This window comes from Hemibagrus wyckioides, linkage group LG09 (assembly GCF_019097595.1).
Source record: "Hemibagrus wyckioides isolate EC202008001 linkage group LG09, SWU_Hwy_1.0, whole genome shotgun sequence".
Classification (NCBI taxonomy): domain Eukaryota; kingdom Metazoa; phylum Chordata; class Actinopteri; order Siluriformes; family Bagridae; genus Hemibagrus; species Hemibagrus wyckioides.
The window spans coordinates 11,924,620-11,949,307 of record NC_080718.1 but is presented as its reverse complement, the minus strand read 5'-3'; the positions used below and the strand labels follow the sequence as shown (position 1 = coordinate 11,949,307).

General features: G+C 39.8%; 1 protein-coding gene across 9 annotated transcripts in view; it reads right to left on the bottom strand.

Moving 5' to 3' along the window:
• The window catches only part of bahd1 (bromo adjacent homology domain containing 1), a 49,447-nt gene that overhangs the window by 9,349 nt on the left and 15,410 nt on the right, over nt 1-24,688 (bottom strand). Inside the window, exons 1-5 of one of the 9 annotated variants that reach the window (XM_058399148.1) lie at nt 12,910-13,098; nt 10,919-11,002; nt 7,924-9,537; nt 3,672-4,045; nt 795-954 (exon numbers count right to left, since the gene is read on the bottom strand). In XM_058399148.1, coding sequence (XP_058255131.1) covers nt 795-954; nt 3,672-4,045; nt 7,924-9,517 — 2,128 coding nt within the window. In that variant the 5' untranslated portion in view covers nt 9,518-9,537; nt 10,919-11,002; nt 12,910-13,098. The other 8 variants (XM_058399151.1, XM_058399145.1, XM_058399149.1 and 5 more) reach the window with 8 other exon arrangements.

Sequence of the window (24,688 nt, the reverse complement as noted above, 5' to 3'; positions counted from 1 at the left end):
GCATTCATGGTTGGTGAATACTCATATATGCAAAAACGAACTTTAGGTACTTTAGGAATTCAAAGGTTTAGGAATGTACAGTGTGAAACGTCGGATTCTGAATAGCCAGGATTGATTGTTAACCCTGGGTAAAGTACGAGCAGTGTAACACATCTAACAAGATAACTCAGGATTCCTTTTATCCGGAGTTTACAATCATGCAGGGGAACTATTTCCAGTGTGTAAAGCCCTTGAGTGCTTCTCTCTTCCCAGTCTCTAAAGTCTCTTTTTTATGAGTGCTGCCTGCTATTAGTGCTTTAGTCTTCCACCATTGTAACAGCTTAAATAGATCTTAGATAGCATCTACTAGTTCTGAAGGAAACTACAATAAGAGGAAATAGAACAGAAGGTTATACTTGTAAACTGGATGAAAGACCACAAGGGGACATGCACTTTGATCATAACAGCTAGAGGAAGAGCATGAAGTAGCATGGGCTACTATGTTCTAAATGCTTTAGTTCCAAATCATACCATGGGACTTTTTCACTCATAGAATATTTGAAGGCAGAATGGACAAAGAAAACATCCATTTCACCAGCTTTATATTATCAATGGCTGGGGCAAATGTGTTGGTTATTAAAATCTGATCCAATCAGTTATTAGATATAAATCCTCCTCGCCTTGAAAAGGGGAGAAAATGAACAGGAGATCATTTCTGTATGCAGTCAAAACATGCGAAGGAATATTACATGTGAAAGAGGCAGGGTGTTAGGAGAGTAATTCTTGAATGAATTCAGTAATGAATCTTGTTGTACCTGACTCGGGGTCCTCCCAGAAGGCAGACACTTTAGCCACATAGGGGAGGGACTTCTTTCGGGGGCCAGAACGCAGCAGCACAGTGTCTCGCACCCTGATTACTTCTCCGTCTCTCTGCACTCCTTCATAGCACCTGCGTAGTGCTGGTGTCTCTTCGCCCTGTAGGTCGACATGGATAAATAATAAATACATACACGCCAGAGACTGCAAGTCTACTGCACTGATACTGTGCTTTAAAAACATCCTGTTGTAAATATATAAATATACAGGGAAACAAAGTCAATGAAAATGCATATTTAGAGAATATCGTCTAAAGTAACAGACGGTCATATGTTGATTGGCATTGCATTTATTTAGATAAGTTATTTTTTCTTACTCTGAGGGGGAAAAACCCCAGAAAATTTAAACAGTACATCAAAATATCTTTTCCTTTTATTTTCCAAGAAATTCCCACGTTTGAGCAACATTCTGGTTAACTGACTAAATCCAGTTTCCCCAGTTGGCATTCTTTGAATTACTGTCTTAGTTTATCCCTTTTTTATCAGCACACTGACACGAAATTGACTTTCACATTCATTTTCGGTCAGTATCAAGAAATGAATTATTTTATGGCCGCAAATCATATAATATAAAATGAGTCAGGACACTGTTGGCTTTCAGTGTGGGATGTTTTCCCCCTCTGGTGGGATGACCTTACACAGAATTTAGTGGTTGAATTTAACGCCTTCAAATTTTAGATACTTATAAACAAGTAATTATGGTACCTCAGAGAGCAGAAATATCAGCATTAATTTTTTTTTAAATTTGTATGAAAAAATATGTTGCCCCTAGTAAAAACAAAAAAAAAACCCCTACAAATTCTTAAACCTCTAAGTGTCTACTTTCACATGAGTCATTAAGCCTCACTGTGGAGTGTGACATGACAAAGAATTTCAATGCTGAACATGGGCACCACAAAACAGGTGCAAATTCCATTTTGGCCTCAGGGGAAGACAGCGAATTGAAAAGTTGCTAACTTTATTAATAATGTGAGATCACACCAAAATGGTATAGATGACAAGTATAACTTTAGCCTCTATGAATCGGAGTTTCACATTAAACCTCTTACATGTTAAATAGTAACTCAGCTCCTTCATTTCTTGTACAAATTTTTGTAATTTTAGCAGTCCATATTTTAGTGTTCTAAATTAAATACATAAAAACAGGTCACGTTTTGAAGAGAAAGTGTGTCTCGGTTATTGATCTTTGTGTAAATTGTGTGTAAATGTTTACGTAAGCCAAACTGAACTAAAACTCTTCACTGGATATGTAAAAGTTTCATAAATGCTGATTTTCTATGTATTTAGCCACACCCACAAACGGAGAACCCATAAAAACCCACAAAAGGAAAAGCTCACAGAGTGACAAGACGAGCACTAAACAGTCGAAAACAAAAGAAAAATAATAAGAATTTCTTTGAGGCAAAAGTGGCTGAACTTTTGATTCAGGTCTATGAGGATTTTAAAAATGCATTCTCAGTGTAACCAGTGAGAGAAATACAGAGAGAAAGCAAGTGGATGCTCAGAGTGGAGGAGGGAGGACACTACAGCAACTCTCAAGAGACATTAGTTCAAGTTTAAAGCAAAATCACTGCAAAATGTGAAAAGCTGAAAATAAAGCTTGCTATTTTATTGCAAATTTTTCCTGTGTATATCAGAGGCCTTTGCTTTACAGAAGTATGATGAGCCACTGACATGCGGTAACCACGACCTCACCAGGGTCCTCATTTAGGCATGGAGGAGGAATGTGTACTGATGTATTCAGGAACACGCTGGATGATGGAATACGGCACACTAGGCAGTAACGGCTCACTGGAGGCTGTGAGACACTTTAGTCAATTTTCTTCATTTGAAATGTGCCAGGTTCTTTTTGTTGGACGTATTAATTTACGCCTAATTGAAGTCATATTTGTTTTAAAATGGATTTCATGGGGAGTTCATTAGTTAGGTCTTCTCATGCTTACATTTACGCACAGACACAAGAAAGAACGGTTTTTCTGAAGGTTTCTGTTTCTAGTGTAAATGTTCCGATCAAATGATTTATCAATAAATTTGGTGAAAACTGAAACTTTCTTACTCACACTAAATGTGTATATTATTATTATTATTATTATTATTATTATTATTATTACTATTATACACTAAGACTCGGATCCTACTGTGAGAATGAACTACCTTACAAGTGATTCTTGGCTCCAGAATTAATATTATTTACATTGTAGGACAATTACCATTATTACAATAAAATACATTCAATAATGTAGTTCTTAATATTTTGTTAATAATAATAATAATAATAATAATAATAATTTTACTAACCACACAAGCTCTAATTTTAATACAAGAGAGACAGAGGTTAAAATACATTTATTGTATTATTATTATAAAATCTCTGAAGAAATTCACTTATATTTCACACTCTCTCACCAATGCCAATTAATATATCATTTGAAGGATTTTAGCCTTTGGTCCTGTTTTTGGAAAGTTAAAATCACCCTTTTTTTCATTTTTTTAACACAAGGACTAGATGGCTATTAATGAAGATGGCAAGTCTTTTTCTGTAGCAATTATGTTATTAATCATTTATGGTCTTATGGTTGTGCCCTTTGTGTACTTTAGATTAGAATTTAATGTAGGAAGACACAAAAACTAAGATCATGTCTTACTCTCTCTCTCTCAGACACACACACACACACACACACACACACACACACACACACACACACACACACGCACCTCCACAGTCACAGTAATGCAAGGCAACACTCTCCTGTTCTCACATCCTCCCCCCAGCTATTTTCTCATCAGAACAGAACAGAAGAGAACTTGAGTACGCACCACTATGAATACCTCCTTTTCAGTGGCTGTGCCCACAGGCAGCCAGCCGTTGGTGGCCCGTCGCCGACTGATCTTGGCCTGTTTGGTGCTTGGACTGCCATGGCTGGCTCCCAGCTGGCCCTCCTTCACATGGGGGCAGACAGCTGTGTCCCGTATCGCAGAGCGAGAGCTGCTGGGCGGCTTGGCACTCTGAGGGCACTCTCGGCCTACATGCAACTGGACCTGAGGACACCCAGTGTCCGACAGAGGAGACTGCAGGTGCGGCATGGGCTGGGTGGCAGCAGGCATGCTGGGGATTGGGCAGACAGACAGGGGCAAGGTGGGGGGCATGGAAATAGAGGGGCTGTGCTTGTCCAGTGGGTAGGGGTAGTCCTCTGTAGGAACATGGAAGGAAAAGCCTGAGGTTAGTGTGAAAACAACCTAAACACAGTAGTGTAGACTTAACCAATGCTGTGTATTTACACAGAGAAATGTGGGAAGGAAAGCTGTGATTATTAGTATTTCGACATTTCCGGCAATTATGTCATTTTTTAAAAAGAGCCTCTTTGAGAAACTGCTTAAAAATGCAGCAATTTTACTGGAAGAAAATCAGGCCTGCAAGAATGTATAATGTATTCATGTGTTATTGTAGTTATTAAGCAATTAACTGATTCCTGGATCAAAAAGCTACACTATTTTTCTTGAAATCCTTAGTGCTGGTTTCAATCTGACCCTTGAGCAGATAGGAACATCTTACATTCTGCCTAGATGATAAGATCTGAATCACACTGATCACACTCGCAACCTTTCTTTCCAAAGCTGGAAATATAAATAACTAAAATAAGTAGTACATATTTTTTTGCGGACAAGTTTAAAGCTGTAATCTGTGATTCAACATTTTAATAGCTCATTAAACAGCTAACAGGTCTTTGAAATCGTGGCCATAAAATCATTAACACTCCAGCCACACGTCACGGAAATCATATTATCTTAAGCACTTAACCTCTTCTGGCATTCTGACAACCATCCTCTCAATCCGGCCTTCGTGTTCTAGCTTGGTTCCTGGTTGAAGCGTCGCAGAGATACGATAGCTATGGAATTCCAGAGTAATTTACCTTCTTTCAAACAGCCATCAGACGGTCTCAGAGCACTGATGTGCTACTTTACTCTATAATCGCCCTTCCTTATGAGGTCACTGGGCATCGGGCCAGAGCAAATAAAAGGTAACAGCAAATGCGTTTGTGGATCAATCCTTTTTCCGAACTTAATAGACCCTGCTTGCTTATTCTGGCCTCTCAGGGAGGCGACTAGCCAAGCATGGGAGAGAATGTGCAGCTCACTGCATGTTCACTCAGCTGTTAAGTCTCTGTATTATTACAAGCAGGCTTGCACGCCTACAAAACAGGGATTGCACTAGTCATCATAGTGTATATCAGCAATACAGTAAATTCTGCACAATGAGTGAAAAGGGCCAGAGCTCGAAAGGAGCAATTTACTGCCAAACATTTCGGCTGTCTGTTGAACCAGTCAAATATTTACCACAAGCATAAGTTTATTTTAAAAAAAAAAACATACTGAAAAGTAATTTATTTAGAGAAGACCTCAGGCCGCAATATAGTGTTCATTAGCTGATGTGCTCCTTCATTAAAGCAGCTAAAGTTGAAATGATTGAAACTTTCTGGAGGTATAACATATTATCTTTTTTTTTATTCCAGAGGCCATATAAACCTACATTTTCTGTTCTCGCTGAAATACACTGAGCGGCTCTTTTGTTACCACAACAGCCTGTGGTGTGTAGGCTTTTTCTATGAAGTGCTTCTGTCTAGAAACTACATTAGTGTTCTGCAGTGTGCTGGTGGAAACGGTAAGGCTGTAAGTATTTTCCGTTTTTTTCCACTTGATAAGGAACAGTTTTATCTACGAACGTGTAGTGGTCAGCAAATTATTATTATTGTTGTGCTTTCAGGGTTAGTGTACACCATATGATCGGATGGTTTACTTTTTTAAAATACAGCTCATTTATTTACAAACCCTCGGTCTTATTTATTTATTTATTTCATTTATGATCAGTTCATCTGTAAACATATCTTTCTGAAGCCTTTTTAAGATTAGTATTGGTATTGTATATCTCTAGGATTTTACTCCCATCTGAATGTCGACTCAGCAATTTGTACACTCACTTAACCATGTTTTACCTTTTATGAAACAAAATATAAATAATGCCGTATTTTATATCCTGTCTGATTTGACATCTCAATAAAGATCGTCCCATTAGATCCTAACGTAAAAGCGAGTCCTTATAGGCACTCTAGGAAGGCAAAAACAGGCCAAAAATACAAAAGCACTAAAAAAATAGAACACATGAGATATTTAAAAGAACATGGCCAACAAGTAATGCTTCTGAAAGTTCTCCTTAAATGAATTTTATCACGGGTAAAGCCTACATACTGCACATCTTATGGCCATATGACCTACTACTGTGCCCTGCAAAGGAAAGTGCACTACAACAAGAGGCCATAACAGTGAATAAACAGACGGTTTGTATTAAAATGAGGCATAGCACGGAATTCGACATCAAGGCGTACGTCTCTGTGTTACAGAGATCGCTTGACATCATATGAGAATCAATCATAATTACTACAGATATCCTACATCAACACACAAATATCCAGAAATCTTATTAGAAAAAAAAACAAAAAAAAAAAAAAACAAATTAGAGGATTTAATCTTTTTGTTTCCGTTTGGTTTTTGTTGCATATCTAAAATGAAGTGATCGTAGTAAATGTTCCTTTCATTTTTACCACCAGGCACGTTTTTAAACAGTTAATACTCTGATGCCATGATAATGAAATTACCATAATCCTTACAATCTAGTACAAATATACATGACAAAATCTACATACTACAGTTATAACTACTGAACACGCATATAATAAGCATACTGTTTACGCTGAAGTACAGCTATGTACCTATTGGCATTACAGCGAATTTAATAAGCCCCCAACATCATCTGATTAATCAGAAATAACCGGGTCTGCGTCAGGTCCGATGGTTATTAAGCAACCGGCACTAGCCCTGTAATGCTTTGTGACTGTTCCAAGGTTGGTAAAAGACTACAGCTGCCACCTTACAAAGAAAAGCGAGTTCAAGTCTCCTGCCAACAAAAATAACCAGCACCCTGCCCACCTGTGGCAATTATTCACATTCAAACTAGCATTGAAAAGAGAGCAGTGAGCAGACAGACATAGTGGAGTGGCTGCATAAAGGGGAAGAGGATTTTCATCATTGAGTCAAATCATTACTTTCTTTCTCTTTTTTTTTTTAGGGGGGGGGTAGTCTTTTTAAAGCATCTCAATGGCTTTTATTTCTCTATTTCACCCTTTTGTGCCACATAATGTTTAAAGATAGGCCTTACAACTGACAGTTTGAGGTCTGTGTGAGCAAAGGCTGAATATATCCTATATCCACTTGCTAATTAGGAGTTAAAGTGTTTGTGACTAGACCTCTGCCGGGTTCCGGTTAACTGGTCTTACTGCAGTTAATATTGCCCCATGACATTAAAATTTAATTAAGAAACACTCATGCATTTATTTCGTTTTTAACAAACCACACCAATCCATTTTTTTTGCTCTCCTTCCACATGAACTGATTACTCCTATTGCATTTGTCGGAACTTGTTTTACATATAAATCCTCCTGCTTAGAAAGTGAAGGCTTAGAAGTAGAAATAGCCTACAGCAGTTCAGTCGATATAAAGAAGTGACGCCATTTAAAACAACCAGCCCAACGTCTTCTGCCAGCAAGCACTATCTACCTTCTCTCTGAGTCAGCAAAGAGCCACAACAAGCAGCCGGTTGTGTCACATGACTATTTCCAAGGCATTTTTCAAAAGCACCGTATACAATATAGCCGGTATGAGGCAGGGAATATTACCTGTCTGACTCAATGATAACCTTCTTAGCTCAAGTTATGCTACATTTCAGGACTGTGGATGTGCTATAAAGAAAAATTCGACAAAAGGGGGTGTGGGGGAAATGAAATATACTTTCCTTATTAATTTATTTTTTTAATTTAAAACATAGTCAAGCATTTCTGCATTACGGTTCTGCATTCGACCTTCTGCCAAACATTATCCTTTACCGTTATCTCAGTATGTATATTGTCTGACCAGCACAGCCCCGGTTATGACACAAGTGTTGAATAACTGCGGCTGATTCAATTGAGGAGCTCATGCTAAGGGCAAATGGATTTTCATCCCATTTGCCTTGTCTTACCCATCTTGATTTTGTGGCTGCAGCTGGAGCATCCGGCACTGAATGAGCAGCCCCTGTTAGCGATGGGCTGAGTGTGTCTGTAGGCACAGCCGCTGATCCTGCACGCTTCTCCGTAACACGTCCCTACAGTGTTGCAGTACACTGGATGAGGAATTGCTGAAGGATGAGACACTGGAGAGGGCAGTAGTTTGGGTCTCTGGACCCCAGTAGGACACAGTGTAATAGGAGGTACGGAAGGTGGCGCATGGGGTCCAGGACTTGTACTTACAGGAAGTGAGGATGTCCCATGGTGCGCAATGTGAACATAGTAACCAGGGTAGCATGGGTAAGAATGAGCGCCGAGGGTCAAAGCTGGGTGGGTTAGTGTGTGAGGGGACGGAAGGAATCCTTTTACAGAAGGCAACGGATGCTGTTCTGATTCGGGATACGCCTTCTGGCCAAGGAACAGGGCTAACCGGTGACAGTATTCCACAGATCTCTCTTGGGAACAGCAGTAACATGAATTCACATCAGTCTCAGTTTTCTCCTCTTTCACAGGCTTCAATGAATAGTTCAGCATAGACCGGCATTGGTATCCAGGTTTGATGAAGTCGTGGCCCCCGGAAGTGCCTTCCCACAAAGTGTCAGTCTTGAGCGCCTCCTTCTTGCAGAGGTTGCAGCACTGTGGAGATACCGGCGGCTTGGACAGGCATGGTGGGCTCTGTTGTTTTTTATTTTTTCCCTGCAGTTGTTTTGTTCGTGCTCCTCCGCTGCCTGGCTTGGTGTCCGTTTTCGCTCGCCGTTTCGCTCCGGATGAGGTGCTAGTTAGTTTCAGAAGAGCAGCCGCATTTAAACCTGCTAGACGCCTTGGGGTTGGACTGTTGAGATTCAGCTGGTCCAGATGTTCAGACTCGATCTTTGTTTTCTTGTTTTTTTTCGGATTTGTATTCTCCTCTCGTTCTCCTGGATGTGTCCGTTTTTGGCCTTCTAGTCCTTTCTTTGAACAGTCAGGTTCTCCTTTTTGGAGTTCACCATCAACCTTTTGAGAATTCTGCTGTTTTTTGGACATTTGAGAATCCTCTCTAAACAACAACAGGCTGTTGACTGCTTCTGCGTTAAGAGAGGCCAACCGTCGCTTTCGAGGTTCTAGCAGTTCCAAGTATAAGGCAGTTTTGTCAAGTTTGGGGTGGCTTTTTGGTCCAGGTGTCGACTGGCATGTTTTGCAGCCCTTCTTCCGACACTTGCAGGGTTTGGTCCTTCCCTTCTTTACCTTCATGTTTCTTTTCCCTTTGTTCTTAGGCACAGCTTTCATGCTGCCCTTACAAGTTCCTCCTTCTTCTAAGCGAGTCAGTAGAACACAGCAGTTTAAGGAACCCACGTCACTCGTTCCCTGCCGTCCTCTGAGGGGATAAAGCTTCCGGTCGCTATCTGCACTTTGCTGCTTTATGTCCTTATCTCTTCCTCTCTTATAGGAATGCCTTTTAGTCTTCTTTTCTAGTACTGGGCATTCTGGCCAGGTTCTGCCCATGGTTTCAGCATGTATCTGGCAGCTCACCTGCTCCTTGGATTCACTTCGGTATCTACATAAAGAGTTCCTCTGCCGTGCATGTGTCATTACAATCTTCCATGCAGATCCTACAGCGGGGAGAAAAAGGAAATACTCAAACTCAGTTGTGATAGAGACATGCAGGTCTGTAAATACTGTAGTTGATTCATTCAAATTATGGTTCCTGTTCTGACTTCGGCTAATGGATGCTGAAATCGATACGGCTGACTATGCAAAGTAAAGATAGATCTAATAACTATATTATGAGCCCTGCACTGAATTCTAAGATGTCATCCGTTTTCAAAAACCTTCTGTAAACAGAATTTATACAAATCATCTCCCATATATGCTCTAACTGACTACCAGGGGAAAATACATGCAGCATGTAAATACAGCCGTGATGAATGAGGTCTTTTGAGTATGCTGATTTTGTTATTTATCACCATAAATATTCTGCCGTCTATGTTCAGATAAGTATAGGACTTAAGCCTGAAGTCAATATTTAGAAGCTGAAGTTCAAATGGTTCATAAATCTACATGATTAGGACAGTTACTCCCTATTTAATATTTTCTTTAAAGATTAACACCATACATCACACAGATTAACAAGTAACAGGAGAAAATACAACCAGAGCCATTTTCCAGCAAGATTCCTGCTTACATTTTTTGGCAACATATTGTATAAACCATACATGCATACAATAAAAGGTCACCATAAACAGTCTATAATGTTGAAGGATTTGGGTTTTTTTTTTAAACACACTATGGATTACTCTCTCTATTACTGGAGCATTACAACTTTTACTACCTCAGAGCCTCCGGATCCGAGCTAACTGTTCACACACACTGCCCAGTTTGACCTACTGACATGTTCTTAACACTAGCCCTAACCCCTCTAGACTCCCTCAAGGGAGCCATGATTTGTAAATCTTTCTTTCCCTCCTGTAAATGATCCCTTTTTCCTCTGACAAGTTGCTGGTACTTGTTCAAGGAAGCGGTAAACCCATTTCAAGAAATAGCCCACATTTCTACTGCTTTAAGAGCTGAACCATTATGTAATCAGAATATTAGAGATCAGGCACCAGTAGTTTGCTGTTGGAAATGGACTAGATTTAAAGGATTTTATATTTGAAATGAATGGAATTTTGTGTACAAGTGAAACAGCTCTGCAAATTTCACAAGTGATGAATTAACATTCAGCTGTAGCGTTATTCAATCATGAAGAAGATGGAGAATAGAGAATTTAATTGGCTAAAGTTTTTGTTGATAGATAGATAGATAGATAGATAGATAGATAGATAGATAGATAGATAGATAGATAGATAGATAGATAGATAGATAGATAGATAGACTTTAAAGTCTAGCAGAAAGCAGAAATTTAAACTGGTCTGAAACAACACTACAGGAGCCAAAATTCAAAATGGTCAGAAAATGGTTTCCAGTGAAATGATTATTGTAGCATTTCCCTACCCAGATAGCCATTATTTTTTTAGTTGTCCTGTTGCATACTTCTATTTTTACTCTCTCGGCCATGATGACAAATAACGAGGCAATCTGTGGTTAGAAAAAAAACAAGCATGGTCTGTACTTCATGGAGCTGTTAGACAAGCGAGTTCACATAAAGATGATGAACGTATCAGAACTCATTTCATGGATAGGTTTAAGATAGTGACATTTACTGAAAGAAAATAAAACACAGGAGGAATACACTTCCTCAGCAGCCTGCAACAACTCTACAAAAATAACAAATTTTACTATTTCAGCCTTGACAGAATGCACTGATTGTCATGTTGTCATTAAATGCACAATTAAATAGCTCAATACAACCCCCAAGTATTTCATTTACATAAAGATAGCGAACAGGCCCTATGATAGTCATGTATAATTGTACGTTCTTTCTACATAACAGTATTCCAGATTACAAAAGAGTTTAAGCAGAAAAATTAACTGTGCTTAAAAAAAAATCTCTGTCCCATCAGGTTTTTTAAAAGTAGACAATGATCCCTTTCGCCATCCTTTTGTTATATATGTCATGTGGAACTGCCAGTAAATGGTTTTTGGGGGTGCTGCCTGCATGATAAAGAATGACCCCAAAAGCAAGTGTATAAATGGTTTAGTGTTTAGTACTGGGAACGTGGCTCTGGAGACAAAGTAGCCTAGTTAATCAAACCTCCATGTGAATTGATGTTAACTTTGAACCCAAGTAATCTTCAGAGAAATCAGATCAGCTTTTTTTCCCCTTCTCTCTCTCTCCCTCTCTTTCTCTCTGTCCTTCCCTCTCTCTTTCTCTCTCTCTCCATCTCTCTCCCTCACTCTTTCTCTCCATCTCTTTCTCTCTCTCTCTCCTTCTCCCTCTCTTTCTCTCCTGCTCTCTCCATCCCCCATTCTCCCTCCTTCCACCACTCTCTCTCTCTTTCTCTCTCTTTCTCTCTTACTCTCTCTCTCTCTCTCCCCCTCTCTCTTTCTCTCTTACTCTCTCTCCCCCTCTCTCTTTCTCTCTTACTCTCTCTCTCTCCCCCTCTCTCTTTCTCTCTTACTCTCTCTCTCTCCCCCTCTCTCTTTCTCTTTCCTGCTCTCTCCATCTCTCTCTATGCTGAGGTTGGGGAATTGATCTGACTGAAAGGACACGACAAACAAAAAAAAAGAAAAAACAAAACAGAGAGCGCGAGAGAGAGAGCGAAAGAGCGAGAGAGAGAGAGAGAGAGAGAGAGAGAGAGAGAGAGAGAGAGAGAGAGAGAGATACTAACGATCTAATGATTTGCTGCGATGTCTATAATAATCGCATTTAGAGATGTTTGGAGATGTGCTGAGGAGGAGAAGCGTGTTTGGAGCAGATCACATAGGGCGTTATACGGACTCTAACATTCCCGATTTCAAATCGTGGCGCTTGGGGCTTTTAACACCCCCCTCACACAGACCGTACACACACACACACACACACACACACGGAAAGCTGAAGTAAATCGGCCAACTCCAAAGCAAAACAAATGAATCCCACCTCAATGTTCAGAATAAGAACCAGAAAGCCGAGCAGTGAGAAGAAGCGAGCGCCTCCTGCTCCTCCAAGCCTTCACAAACCCAAAGCCAGCGACGATACGTCAGCGCTAAACGAGCTGCTCCTACAAGCAACCGAGCACTTCAACAAAACAGCATAAAGCCACTGATTACCCCGAATCGCTCGCGCTGTAATCCTTCACGCGGACGCGTTTCTTTCCCTTGACGACGAATACACAGAAACAGGCGAAGGCGCACAAGCGATAAAAACAGAGCAGTAATCCTGCGTTTACCTCCGAGTCCACTCTGTCAGCCGAGCGCGAATAGAGAGAGAGAGAAAAAAGCGTCACATTCCTAAAGCGGTAAAATTCCCGGATTCGGGTTATTAAAAAATGAGCTTCAGCAGGGAAGCGAACCGAGGAGAGAGCAGCAGCAGCTGACAAGACACGGTTGAAGCGGTGACCTACTTCCGAAGTAGCACGCGCACGATAATATTCATGCGCTGCCGTCGCGCCGGGACCACGCGTCGCTAACAGAGTTAAGAAAGGACGAGAGGATCATTTCTGATACATCCTCTCTCTCTCTCTTTTTTTTTTCTTTCACATTCACTAAGGTGGGGAAGGACAAATCACCGAATCTAATAACCAAGCTCATCAGCTGTTTATAGTTTCTACGTAATCAAAGGTCTCTTACGTAACGAGCTGTCACTTCAAACCTCACCCAGAGCTCTTGACATGCTTGAAGCATTACAACTAGCCAGGTTGATCACCACCAAACCCTGTTCCTGGATCACTAAAATCCCTAGTGCTACACCTGCTCCAGATCATTAGCCTGCTTGATTATCCAGATCCGGATTAGGAACCGGATTCTATTGGGAGGTTGAGCTCCAGGAAGAGGAGCAAGGAACGCTGGACAATTCTTGATGAAAAGTTTGAGATCGTCAGATGAATAGTTCCACCTGGGCAGACTGTAAGAGAAGCAGCAGTTTGCGTAGTTCTTCGAAAAGCTGTCACAAAAACAATTAGATGACTTGAATTCTATACTGGATGAATTCTAAATTTTATAAATCCATGTCAGATTATAAAACATGTTCCCAACACTGAATCTTGGAAGGAGTAACGCACTGTCCTGCATATTTGAGGGCTCTAACTCACACACTGCATCTCGGCTGTAAATTAGCTGATTAGGTGATTTAGTGAAGAAACAGTAAACTGTGCAGGACAGGGGGTTCTCCGGGAATCTGCGGATTATACAACCTCTAATGAAAGACCTGTGATTAAAGAAAAGGTTCCAAATACATCATCAATCAGCGTGATCTGATTATGGCTTATGAAGAATATGGAGTTGTAGAAATGGAAACATCCTTCAAAGTGACCCTGAGGTTATCAGCATTTTTCATATATATATATTTTTTATTCGCTTTATACCTGCGTCATACACACACAGATTAATCCAAAAAAGTTCTGATGCTGCCAGAACTTCCTCGTCAGCCATCTTTAGTTAAACTGGCTGATTGTGAGCTTACATTTTCTAAGAACGATAAAATAATAGAACTAAAAATAATAAACTCACGATTAAATAATTCTCCAATTCTTCGACGTGAGATTTTTGTCCATGACGTCAAAATCAATCCAAAACTCGTACAGTCCCAAGCCAGGTTAATGAAACTGATTCTTCTAATGACACCTCTAATAAAACAGCATATCATTTGTGAATGACGCTCATTGTTGCAAGATTGATCCTGAGAAAGGCAACATTATGCCAATTAACCCTCGAAACAAATAATCATTCGCTGCTGGGTCGAGTTCCACATGAGCAGTCTTGAGGCTGGTTTGATGAATCACGGCGTTCCAATAAACATGCAGAGCTAATTACACGGTGACATTCACAGGGTCATTGTCCTCATATAGAATGCTACTGTATTAGTAGCAGTCTGAATTAAGGAGTGTCATACCCAACCCATCCTCTGTAATTCACTCCCTGAATAAATGTTAAGAATTCTGCTTAAAACAATGGAAGCCAGTTTTAATACATGTCACACAGAGGGTTCATCAGGATATTTTAATACATTGCGAGACACCATGTGTCATCACCCTATAGTATCTCATCCATCACACAGCTTAATCCAGCTCTTGTTTTAATGGGATTTACTTCAGAACTAGGTACTGGAATAAAGCACACTTTATAGCCAGATAGACATTTTATCATTCTATAGTTAAATCCCAGGGGTTTTTTTTGTTCGTTTGTTTTTGCTACCAATGATTTTGCTTTTAGACATAAAGCAAGAAGAAACTTTTTCCGAACTCAGTCCATCTGCACTGCTTCTGCTGTCGCTTATGTGATTAAAAGCCAGCATATAGCAGATCCCTTACAAATGTGCCTGAAGAATCTAGACAGGTGGCTGAGCCATGAGGGTAAGCAATAACTCCCATAATGCAACATGCTGTGATGTTACACTGGGTTAGATACTGAAAAAAAAAAAAATTCTGCACGATATAGTCAGTTAATGAGAGCACTTCACGGTTCCAATGAGACTAAGAGGACCGACCTGGACAGCCTCCGGAAACAGCTGCGCCATCTTGGGGGGAAAAAATGACCTCTATTCTATGTGACTTAGATATGAAATGGTTTAGAATAAAACTAGCATTATTTGTAAAATTTAAGAAATTAACCTATTGTAATGATGGTGCAGTATTACATCACTCAGCCTAAGAGTGTATTATTCACATGTCCACAGCTATTAGTTTTTGAACTGATTAACCCTTTTTTGGTCACTACAATGTCCATCATGCATCATACATGTCATAAGATCATTGCTGAGCCCATAACCAGAGCAAGCAATCATTAAATGGTACAGCATTAATAAAGTAATAAAAAAGTAATAAAAACTACTGTGTTTACATTTGCCATTAAAATGCAATCGCTGTAATCCGATCAAGCAGCTAGGATCATCGGCCAATCAGGTCACGGTGTGTTTACATCTGTCAACATCATGTGGCTTCTGTATCTGGATATTTGATCGGATCTCTTTTTTCTGCACAATATTATAATAAGTAAAAAAAATGGCTCCGCAAAGTCGACCTGAAGTGGTAAGGTTTCGTTTAAAAAGCATTTTCAGTCGTGGGATATTTTACAAATCTTGTAAAATTAGAAGAACGTGGAGATTTTAAGTATCATTAAGGTGGATAGCTGGCGTAATGTAACAATTAAAAGAATCCTATGGTTCTGGGATCGTTGGCAACAAAAATGTACGTACCATACAGAGAATGAATGGCTTTGCAAAAGCAAAATTTTCATTATATTTGCAATCTACTCCGCCCTCGACTGTATCGCAAAACCACACAGCTATGTGCAGTGATTCCTGTGGAGAAACGAGTTGCTCTAGCCCTGTGTTGGTTTGCTACCAACTTAAGTAAGCTTAGCATGAATGTCTGCATCGCTCCACAAAGATACAAATGTGCGAGTCTCAGACGCGCTCATCTTTCTGACAGTTTGGGAGAGAGCAGTGGGAATAATGATAGTGGGCGGGATTTTGTGTCATGTCGACCTGTGAATGCAGACACGAGAGCTGGATTGTGTTTACATTATAATAAGATCCGATCACAATGAGCCCTCGACTACCTCCGAACCAGGACTCGTTGGTCAGATAACATTCCGATCATGTTTACACTCATCTTTTCGATTCGTATGTGGACATCAACATACAGGTTGCATTTTAATGCCAAGTGTAAACGCAGCCTACCAGATAATCATAGCAAAACAGATGTGACAAAATATATCTTTAAAAAAAATAATTCTCTTTATCAAATGAATCAGTTTTATAACATGCTGTTCCCTATGCCACACTAATCAGGCAGCTAAAAATGAAATTTAACACTCCACTACATGGGTATATCTGCCGAAAGAAGCTGTAATCTATCGAAAAATGAACTCCGTCTCCATGTCAACAAGACATCATTTATGCCAGAACTGCAATCAGGAAATCTCATTACTATATCAACGTGACGGCTGTCAGAATTACGTTTGAAATGTGCAGCAATGTATACATTATTCTTTAGTCCAGACACTGGGTGACATTTTTCAATAGTTATTAAAACTCTGTAAATGTACTGAAAACTCAAACAGAACTTAAACTATTCCTTTTTACAAATGTTTCAGTACTGCTGATTTTCCTCATAATCACATATGCATGCTGATGAATATAGGTTAATAAACAGCTGTTCATTTTGTACAGCTGCAGATTTACTTTCAGAGGCTCCCACAAAACTGCATAAAGGCAGAGTAAAGAACTAAATAATGATGTGTGTTGTGTGGGCTTTCCAGTAACGCAGCTCAGCCACTGCAGCAGATACACAACAAACACACTCATATTATAGGGTGCCATTACTTTGTTCATGTACATCTAAATACATCTTAACAGATGGATTTGTTTTGTATTGCCTTTTTCCCCCCGTTATTAATACTGAATGGCCGAGTTGTAGAAAATTTTCACCAAATGAACGGGTCTGTTTTAAGCTGCTTAAACCCGTCAGCGTCATCTGTATATAAACCTGCAGTAACTTTTCATTTATAGTACAATTTGAAGCCTGTCAGCCGAGGATTCAGGACTCTCTGAAATATATATCAGATTTTCATGAATTCCGAATTTTTTGTACATTTGTAATACTGCCTCTTCTGGGAGTATGGAGATTGATGAGGAGTTTGTGTAAAATTTTTTCCTGCATTTTTTTCTTGATATTTATTTTACATGTCCCTAATCTGGGTTTTTGTCGAAGTTTAATTAGAGGAAGACTAAGAATTTTATTTGTTGGGTGTACATCTGTGAAAAAGGCAATTTATTCAGAACTGCTTTCACACCCTGATATTTGTACAAAAGTGTACTGGACACTCTTTCTTCTGAGAATCATAAATTTGGACTGTGCTGGAGCATGAATCTGTAATGCAAATCCTGCAAATCCAGAGGCCTGGACTTCCCTTTCTTAAGATATTAGACATTTTAACCCAGAGCTCACGTCTGAGCATTGAACTTCCAACACTGGTGTTTTGTAACAGACACATTACCACTACGCTGTTCGACCATGCATGTGTGCCTAGATTTTAGAATATTACATTAGAAATTTAATACTATAGTATTAGTTCCCATCAGTGCAAAGCTCCTTGTCACATATTTATGTTAATACTACATGCTCACTCTGCATCATTCAATCTAGTCCTTAAGAAATGTTTAGTATAAGCAATGAAATCACTCTTTGTTCAGAAATGTAATATGTTTAAATAAACTATACTTAACTGTTTTTCTTATATCTGACTAACAACATACAGTGGAACCTCGGCATACGAATTTAATTCGTTCTGGAGGCGAGTTCTTAAGGCGAAAACTTGTATAACGAAACAGATTTTCCCATAAGAAACAATGTAAAAGTAGACAATCTGTTCCAGCCACCCAAAAATATTACCAATACGAAGCGTATGTAAACTGTATGGCTGCTTATAATGAACTGACCCAAGTCAAGCATTCCATGTCAAGGCTCCTCACAGGAAGTCATGCTACCAAGCTTGGGCTAAAAATAGAACAGATCTCCTATGACACGAATCTGTCAACAAAAAAACACCTGAAAAATTACCTTTTCTTTTGAAAGCATGGCGAAGGCAACATTGGTATCGTGGGTTGACTTTTTTGAAACAGCTTTTGCTGACAGAAAAAATGTATAATACTCGCTTCACTTGGCTTCCCAATGACGCAAACAAGTTTTGAACGGCTCCCAGATGTATGTGCAATTTAGCTGGTGGTCGGTTTGGTTCGTTTGTATGCCGAAAATGCTTCGTATACCGATGCAAATTTCAATTCTCAAGGTGAATATTCGTAAGGGAGGGCAATCGTATGCCGAGGTTCCACTGTATTCATTTTTCTTCAGTGTTTTTTTATACACCCATACCCCCATGTTTTGTCTTGGCTCTTTAGGTGTGTTTATTGTTTTGGTTTGTTTAGTTTGTTCAAAATAGTAATACAATTCTGATCACACACACACAAAAAACGCATATTTCCTGAGTAAATGCACCTGCTAAATGACCTACAAATGATTTTGTTTTATCCAGCACAATAAATGAGACCCATGAAAGACAAAAGCAGCAACCTGACATGCCTCAAATGAGTGATTAAGGAAGCCAGCTAACAAACATCCTGCACACATGACTGCATACTAACAATGTCATGTGGAAGGAATGCTGATTCCACGTAGTAACATAGCAAAGGATTTCTACAAGACAGGGTCAAACAGAGTCATGAATGGAATGAATCGTTTTCCGACAGGTTTCAGACGAATGAGCCCTTTTTTTTATCAGTACACTGGAGTGAACATTTTCAATCAAACTTATGGGACATTTTCAATCGGTACAAACAAATGATTTCATGGCTGCGAGTCTGATATAAAATGAGTCAGGACACTTTCAGTGCGAGATGCTGTTACCTCTGTTGGATAACCTTACACAGAATTTTAGTAGTTGAATATAACAGCTTCAAATATTAGTTGCTTATAAACAAGCACTTAAGGGAACCTGTACAGCAGAAATGGGTTTGATTTCACCGTTTAGTTTGAACATATAAACATTTGTGTGGGAAAAAAAATAACCTTTTTTTCAGCTTTTCTATTAATATGTTGTCCCTTGTGCACTAGGTAAAAACTAAAATATTTCTTAAATCCCTGACTTTCTTCTTTCATATAAGTTATTAACCATCACTGTAGAGTGTGACATGACAATTCAAGAAATTCAATGTGCACCACAAAAAGATGGCAAAAAGATTTATACACATTTCGTTAACATATTTTGCAAGCCACTCGCAGCCTCCACAAGACTGACCTGAGCTACCAAGTAGGAGGCATTAGTCACCTGATTTCCAGTAAAGCACTCATATCTACCATCTATCAGAGCCCATTAGCAGAGAGAAGGGAAATAAAGGGCTGCACTTCTGCAGCACGCTACTTTTCTCGGATGTGAAGGTAGACCCACGGACGAATCCGGTTCTCCATATCAGAGTTTCATCTTGCGTTATTAACAAGACCTCGGACTAATCCTTTAAGCGTGCCACGCGCAACGAGAATCACGAACCCGAGTGAATTTCATAGACGTGTCAGACAGATATCATGGTGACATGCACTTATTCAACCCAGCACACTAATAACATCATGTCGTTTGTGGAGCTGTTTGTGCAATTAAGACCCATTAGGCTTGTCACCATGTGGAGCAGCCAGTGTAACATTCCATCCATCTGCACGCTGACATTTGAAAAGTGGAAACGTCACCGATGCAGCCGCTCAGAAGGTGCGAAGGTTAACGCGGTGAGCCATCACCCGCTGCGCTACTGCTCTAACCTAACTCACACAGCCTCCGACTAGCCATTATACACACGCTGAAGCCAGCTGAACACTTCTGCTGGAATTTCTTCTCATTCTGTTAAAAAAAAAAAAAGCACAGCTTTGTTTCCATACTCTCTTGCTATTCTAATAGAACATAAGACATGGCAACCCATGGAATCATGCTGTACAAACAAAAAAAAAGTCTCAACTTCATTACAGCATTTAAGTGTGTTAAATACCAATATGTTATAAAAAAAATTCTCCAATTTACTTGCAAGAGTTGCAAGAAAAAAAGCTCTTTAATAAGGCAGATATAGTTCAGCATACTGTGTGTTGTAGCTTAGTGGTCAAGGTGTTGGACTACTGAGCAGAAGGTTGTGAGTTCAAATCCCAGATCCACCACGGTGCCACTGCTGGGCCCCTGAGCATGGCCCTTAACCCTCAAGTTCTCAGTTCATTTAAAATGATGTAATGTACAGAAAATATTTTTTTTGTTTTTGTTTGTTTGCCCCCCACAAGCAGCAAAAATTCCATACATCCCTCCTAAACTCTATAATCCATGTAAAAAAAAAAAAATACATGAAGAAGAATAAAACAGCTCAATAAAGCTAAGAAAACCTTTTCTTCCAGAGATGGTTTAAAGTCTGTAATGTTTAAGTGGTAGCTTAGTGGTTAAGGCATTGGACTATTGATTGGAAAGTTGTGAGCTCAAGTCCCAGGTCCACCAAGCTACCACTACTGGGCCCCTGAGCAAAGGCCCTTCACCCCAATTGAACAGTTGCATAAACATGAGATAACAATGTAAGACTCTCTGGATAAGGGTGTCTGCAAAATGCCAGAAATGTAAAAGTGCTTCAAGGTCTGTAATGATTCTATCATTCCAAAGGCTGCTTGAGGAAAAATGGTGCTTCACAATATCATCATGCAGCAGATCTGTGCTGCTAGTTCCTCAGTACAGGCTTTTGTTTACATTTTTCTGGCCCGGACATTAGCTCGAAACAAGACTGTTGCGTCTGTGTCTTTTCCCAAAAGAGCAGCTCACAAGAAGTGGTTGATGTTGCTTCAAAGATATGGGAGGGTATGTCATTTGCGTCACAGAGAAAATGGACAAAAAGGAGTGTTTCTACTCCTAGTGTGTGTATTCTACTAATTCATATCAAATGAAGAATTCAGGAAGTAAATTTACTCAAGTGATAATAATAATAATAATAACACCACCACACTTAATTTCTATTACATATATATTAACATCTAATAATACAATGACTGATTGCATTATTAAATGTTAATATATATGTAATAGAAATTCACTTTATTAGAATCACTTCTGCTCATTTGTATTGACGTGTCGAATCAGCCAATCATGTGGCAGCAGCACAATGTATAAAATCATACAGAAAAGGATCAGTTAAAGATCACTAACATAACAATAGGGGAAATGGGTGATTTCTCTGACATTAATCATGGCATGGTTGTTGGTGTCAGATGGACTGTTTTGAGTATTTCAGAAGCTGCTGATATTTTCTCACACAACAGTCTCTAGACTTTACACAAAATGGTGCAAAGACCAAAAAAACATCCTGTGAACTGAGGGTTTGCCAGCTGAAAAACCCTTGTTGATGACAGAGGTCAGACCTGACAGGAAGTCTTTGCATTCTTTATAACTGTGCTGAGCAGAAAAGCAGCTCAGAACGCAAAATACATTAAACCACAAGGTGGATAAGCTACAACAGCATATCAGGATCCAATCCGGTCAGCCACGAACAAAGCTAAGCTGGACATCCGAATGTGTGTAAATAAATAAAATGGATAGTTTTTGTGTTATTGGGTTATTGTGTTGGTCCCCCTTTTGCTGCCAAAACAGCCCTGACCTGTCGAGGCATGGACTCCACTAGATCCCTGAAGGTGTGCTGTGTGATTCTGGCACCAAGATGTTAGCAGCAGATCCTTTAAGTCGGCACCTTACGCTTGCCCATTTTCCTGCTTCTAACACATCAACTTTGAGGACAAAATGTTCGCTGCCTAATATATCCCACCCACTAATAGGTGTCATGATGAGGAGATAATCAGTGTTATTCACTTCACCTGTCACTGCTCATAATGTTATGGCTGATCGGTGTACATGCATCCCTGACCGTTACTCGTTCCTCAAAGCTGGAAGAGCACAATTGTGTAGAATGTCATTGTATGCTGTAAGTAGCAATACAATTTCCCTTCACTGGAACTGAGATGCTTAATCCTGTTCCAGCTTGACTCTGCCCCTGTGCATAAAGCGAGGTGACATGATTAGTCAAGTATGATGTGGAATGAGGTGAATGAGCAAATCTTCATAGCTGCGTTCCAAAATCTAGTGAAAGAATTCACAGAATTCTCAGGGTGGAGGTTATTATAACAGCAAATTAGGAATGAGATGTTCAAAAAGGTCAGGTGTGGGTGTGAATAGGATTCAGAGACATTCAATTCATGGACAGGGGTTATTGGTTGTGGGAAGTTCAAGAATGGCAAATACAATCCACAAGGTCCATAAGTATTTAGACCTTGACACAATCACAGTGGATTTGAAATGAAGCAATCCAGATGTGATTGAAGTGTAGACATTTTTAATTCTATGAATTTAACAAAAATATTGATTCCATGTTTTCCTGTAGCAGTCAATGAGAACTGGGTTCAAAAAGATGGCAATGCAAGTCAAAGAGGGGCATCATTATTTGGGGGAAAAAACCCCCCAGACCTATCAGAGATTGCAGAAACTTCAGGCTCAAAAGGCCTGTAAGAAAATAAAGTGATGATTACAGAATTTGAAGAAAAAACTTTTAAAACATATAGACAAGTCAAGGTCTCGAGGAGGTAGAAGGATCACTGTCAAAGCCTACATTCAAGAGACATCTTCATGAACGTCAATACATACTGCAAGGTTTACCTCATGACGAAGACCACTGGGAACACTCAAGGACAGAAAGGTCAGATTAGACTTAGATAAAAAAACAATATATATAAAAAGAAAAGTCTGCCCAGTTCTGAAGCATGATACTTTGGACAGATGAAAGCAAGCTTGTAGCAGAATGATGGGAAAAGGAGAGTATGGACAAGGGAAGGAAGGGCTCATGATCTAAAGCATAAGTCAGACATGGCGGAGGCAGTGTTATAGCATGACTGCTAATGGAAGTGGCGCACTGGTGTTTATTGATGCGGTGACTGCTACTGGTTGAAGCAGGATGAATTCCGAAGCATATAGAGCTGCTATACTTTCTGTTCAGACTCAAACACTGCACAACCAATATGACACGGTTTTGACCACAAGCAAAAAATGAGCACGTTCTCTAACTGAAGGCTGAAAGACCCACAAACAATCATCAGCTGAAGGTGACTAGTAAAAGTCTGGCAAAGCATCTCAAGAGAAGAAACATGAGGTCCAGACTTGCATCCAGGTATTAAAGACAATCCTTATATTTATAATTTTGGGTTTATGTTTCAGATTATTTTTTTCGGGCTGTAATAATGGAGGGGTCTATGTAAATAAATGGCTGTAATTCCAAAATTGTTAATGCAATATTTTTGTTAAAGCACTTGAATTAAAGCTGAATCTCTGCACTCAAATCACATCTTGACTGCTACATTTCACATCCATTGTAGTAGTAAATTGTGCCACTGAACACACTGCTTATGGACCAGACTGTAGGAAAGGATTTCAGCAATTTCTCCTTTTGTCGCACATTTAGTGCAGACAACTGATTTGTTTAATGTTAAAATGCTTCAATTGTACTTAGTTTTACTTGGTGCTCCTGAACCAGTCCTGCACCAGTTCTCCCACCTATACAAGTAGATGCAAGTACTTATCAGTGATGTTCACAGCCCGAGAGCTCCTACTGAGAAGACAGAAAATGTTCGTGCACTGTAATGTGTTTGCTTGTGTTGGCGCAGACTCACGGACTTTCTGCCACCTCTGATCTGACAGGACATGACACAGGAAGCCTTGTAGGATGTTAAGCAGCCTGTCTTCAAAGAGATGAGATGTGAGGCAACATGCTGGGGGGGGGGGGAATGACAAAGATCCCTCTTTCAAACTGAACTGCAAAATTTTGGGAGTGGAAAAAAACTGAGTGTAAAAAGGTCATTTCTCTTCACCATGTCAAACTCTGGAAAGTTTCCTACTGAAATGCAAAAATGAAAAAAAAAAAAAAAAAAGGGAAGAAAAAAAACCCACCACACACACACACACACACACACACACAAAGCTGGGAGTGTCTGAAAAGGAGGTGTTTTTTGGGATTTGACGCTTTAAAGGCCATGTGCTCGGCGGTTTGCAGTTGGAGCCTGGAATCTCTCAGTCGCTTGGAAAGCATTTTGTGTGGCTCATAAACAGGATTTACCGTCCTCTCAGTGTAATCACTTGAAGAGCGATAACAGACTGAGGAGCTCTGGGCGATGCTTCGCATCTATCTCAGCTGCACTGTGCTCGCAAACAGCTGAGTGTGTATTCAGTAACCCTCCCCCTCGACACCTCCTCTTTTTCTTTATCCCGACATGCTAGTAAATTCACCGCCACGGCTTTGGAAAGCGATCAGGATAAATTTGATTTGTTTCAAGATTAGCCATATGAAACAAATTATCCCTCTTTAAACATAACGCAAGAGTTGGAACTGTCGAAGCCAAAAGGCTTCAAGGGAATGAAAAACATTCCACAGTGGCACAAACCTCGCTGAAATATTAGCACCATGTACCAGAACTGCTTTTTTGATGTGGCCTGAGCAATTTCTCACCTTGGCGGATTTCGTTTTCAAGACTAAATCAAAGTCGATGCGAGTCAGCGGCAGACAGCCCTGTCGCAAAAGAGACAAGATCACAAGCAAAACAAGTCTCTTACCTGATATATTTGTGTTTTACCTTCACG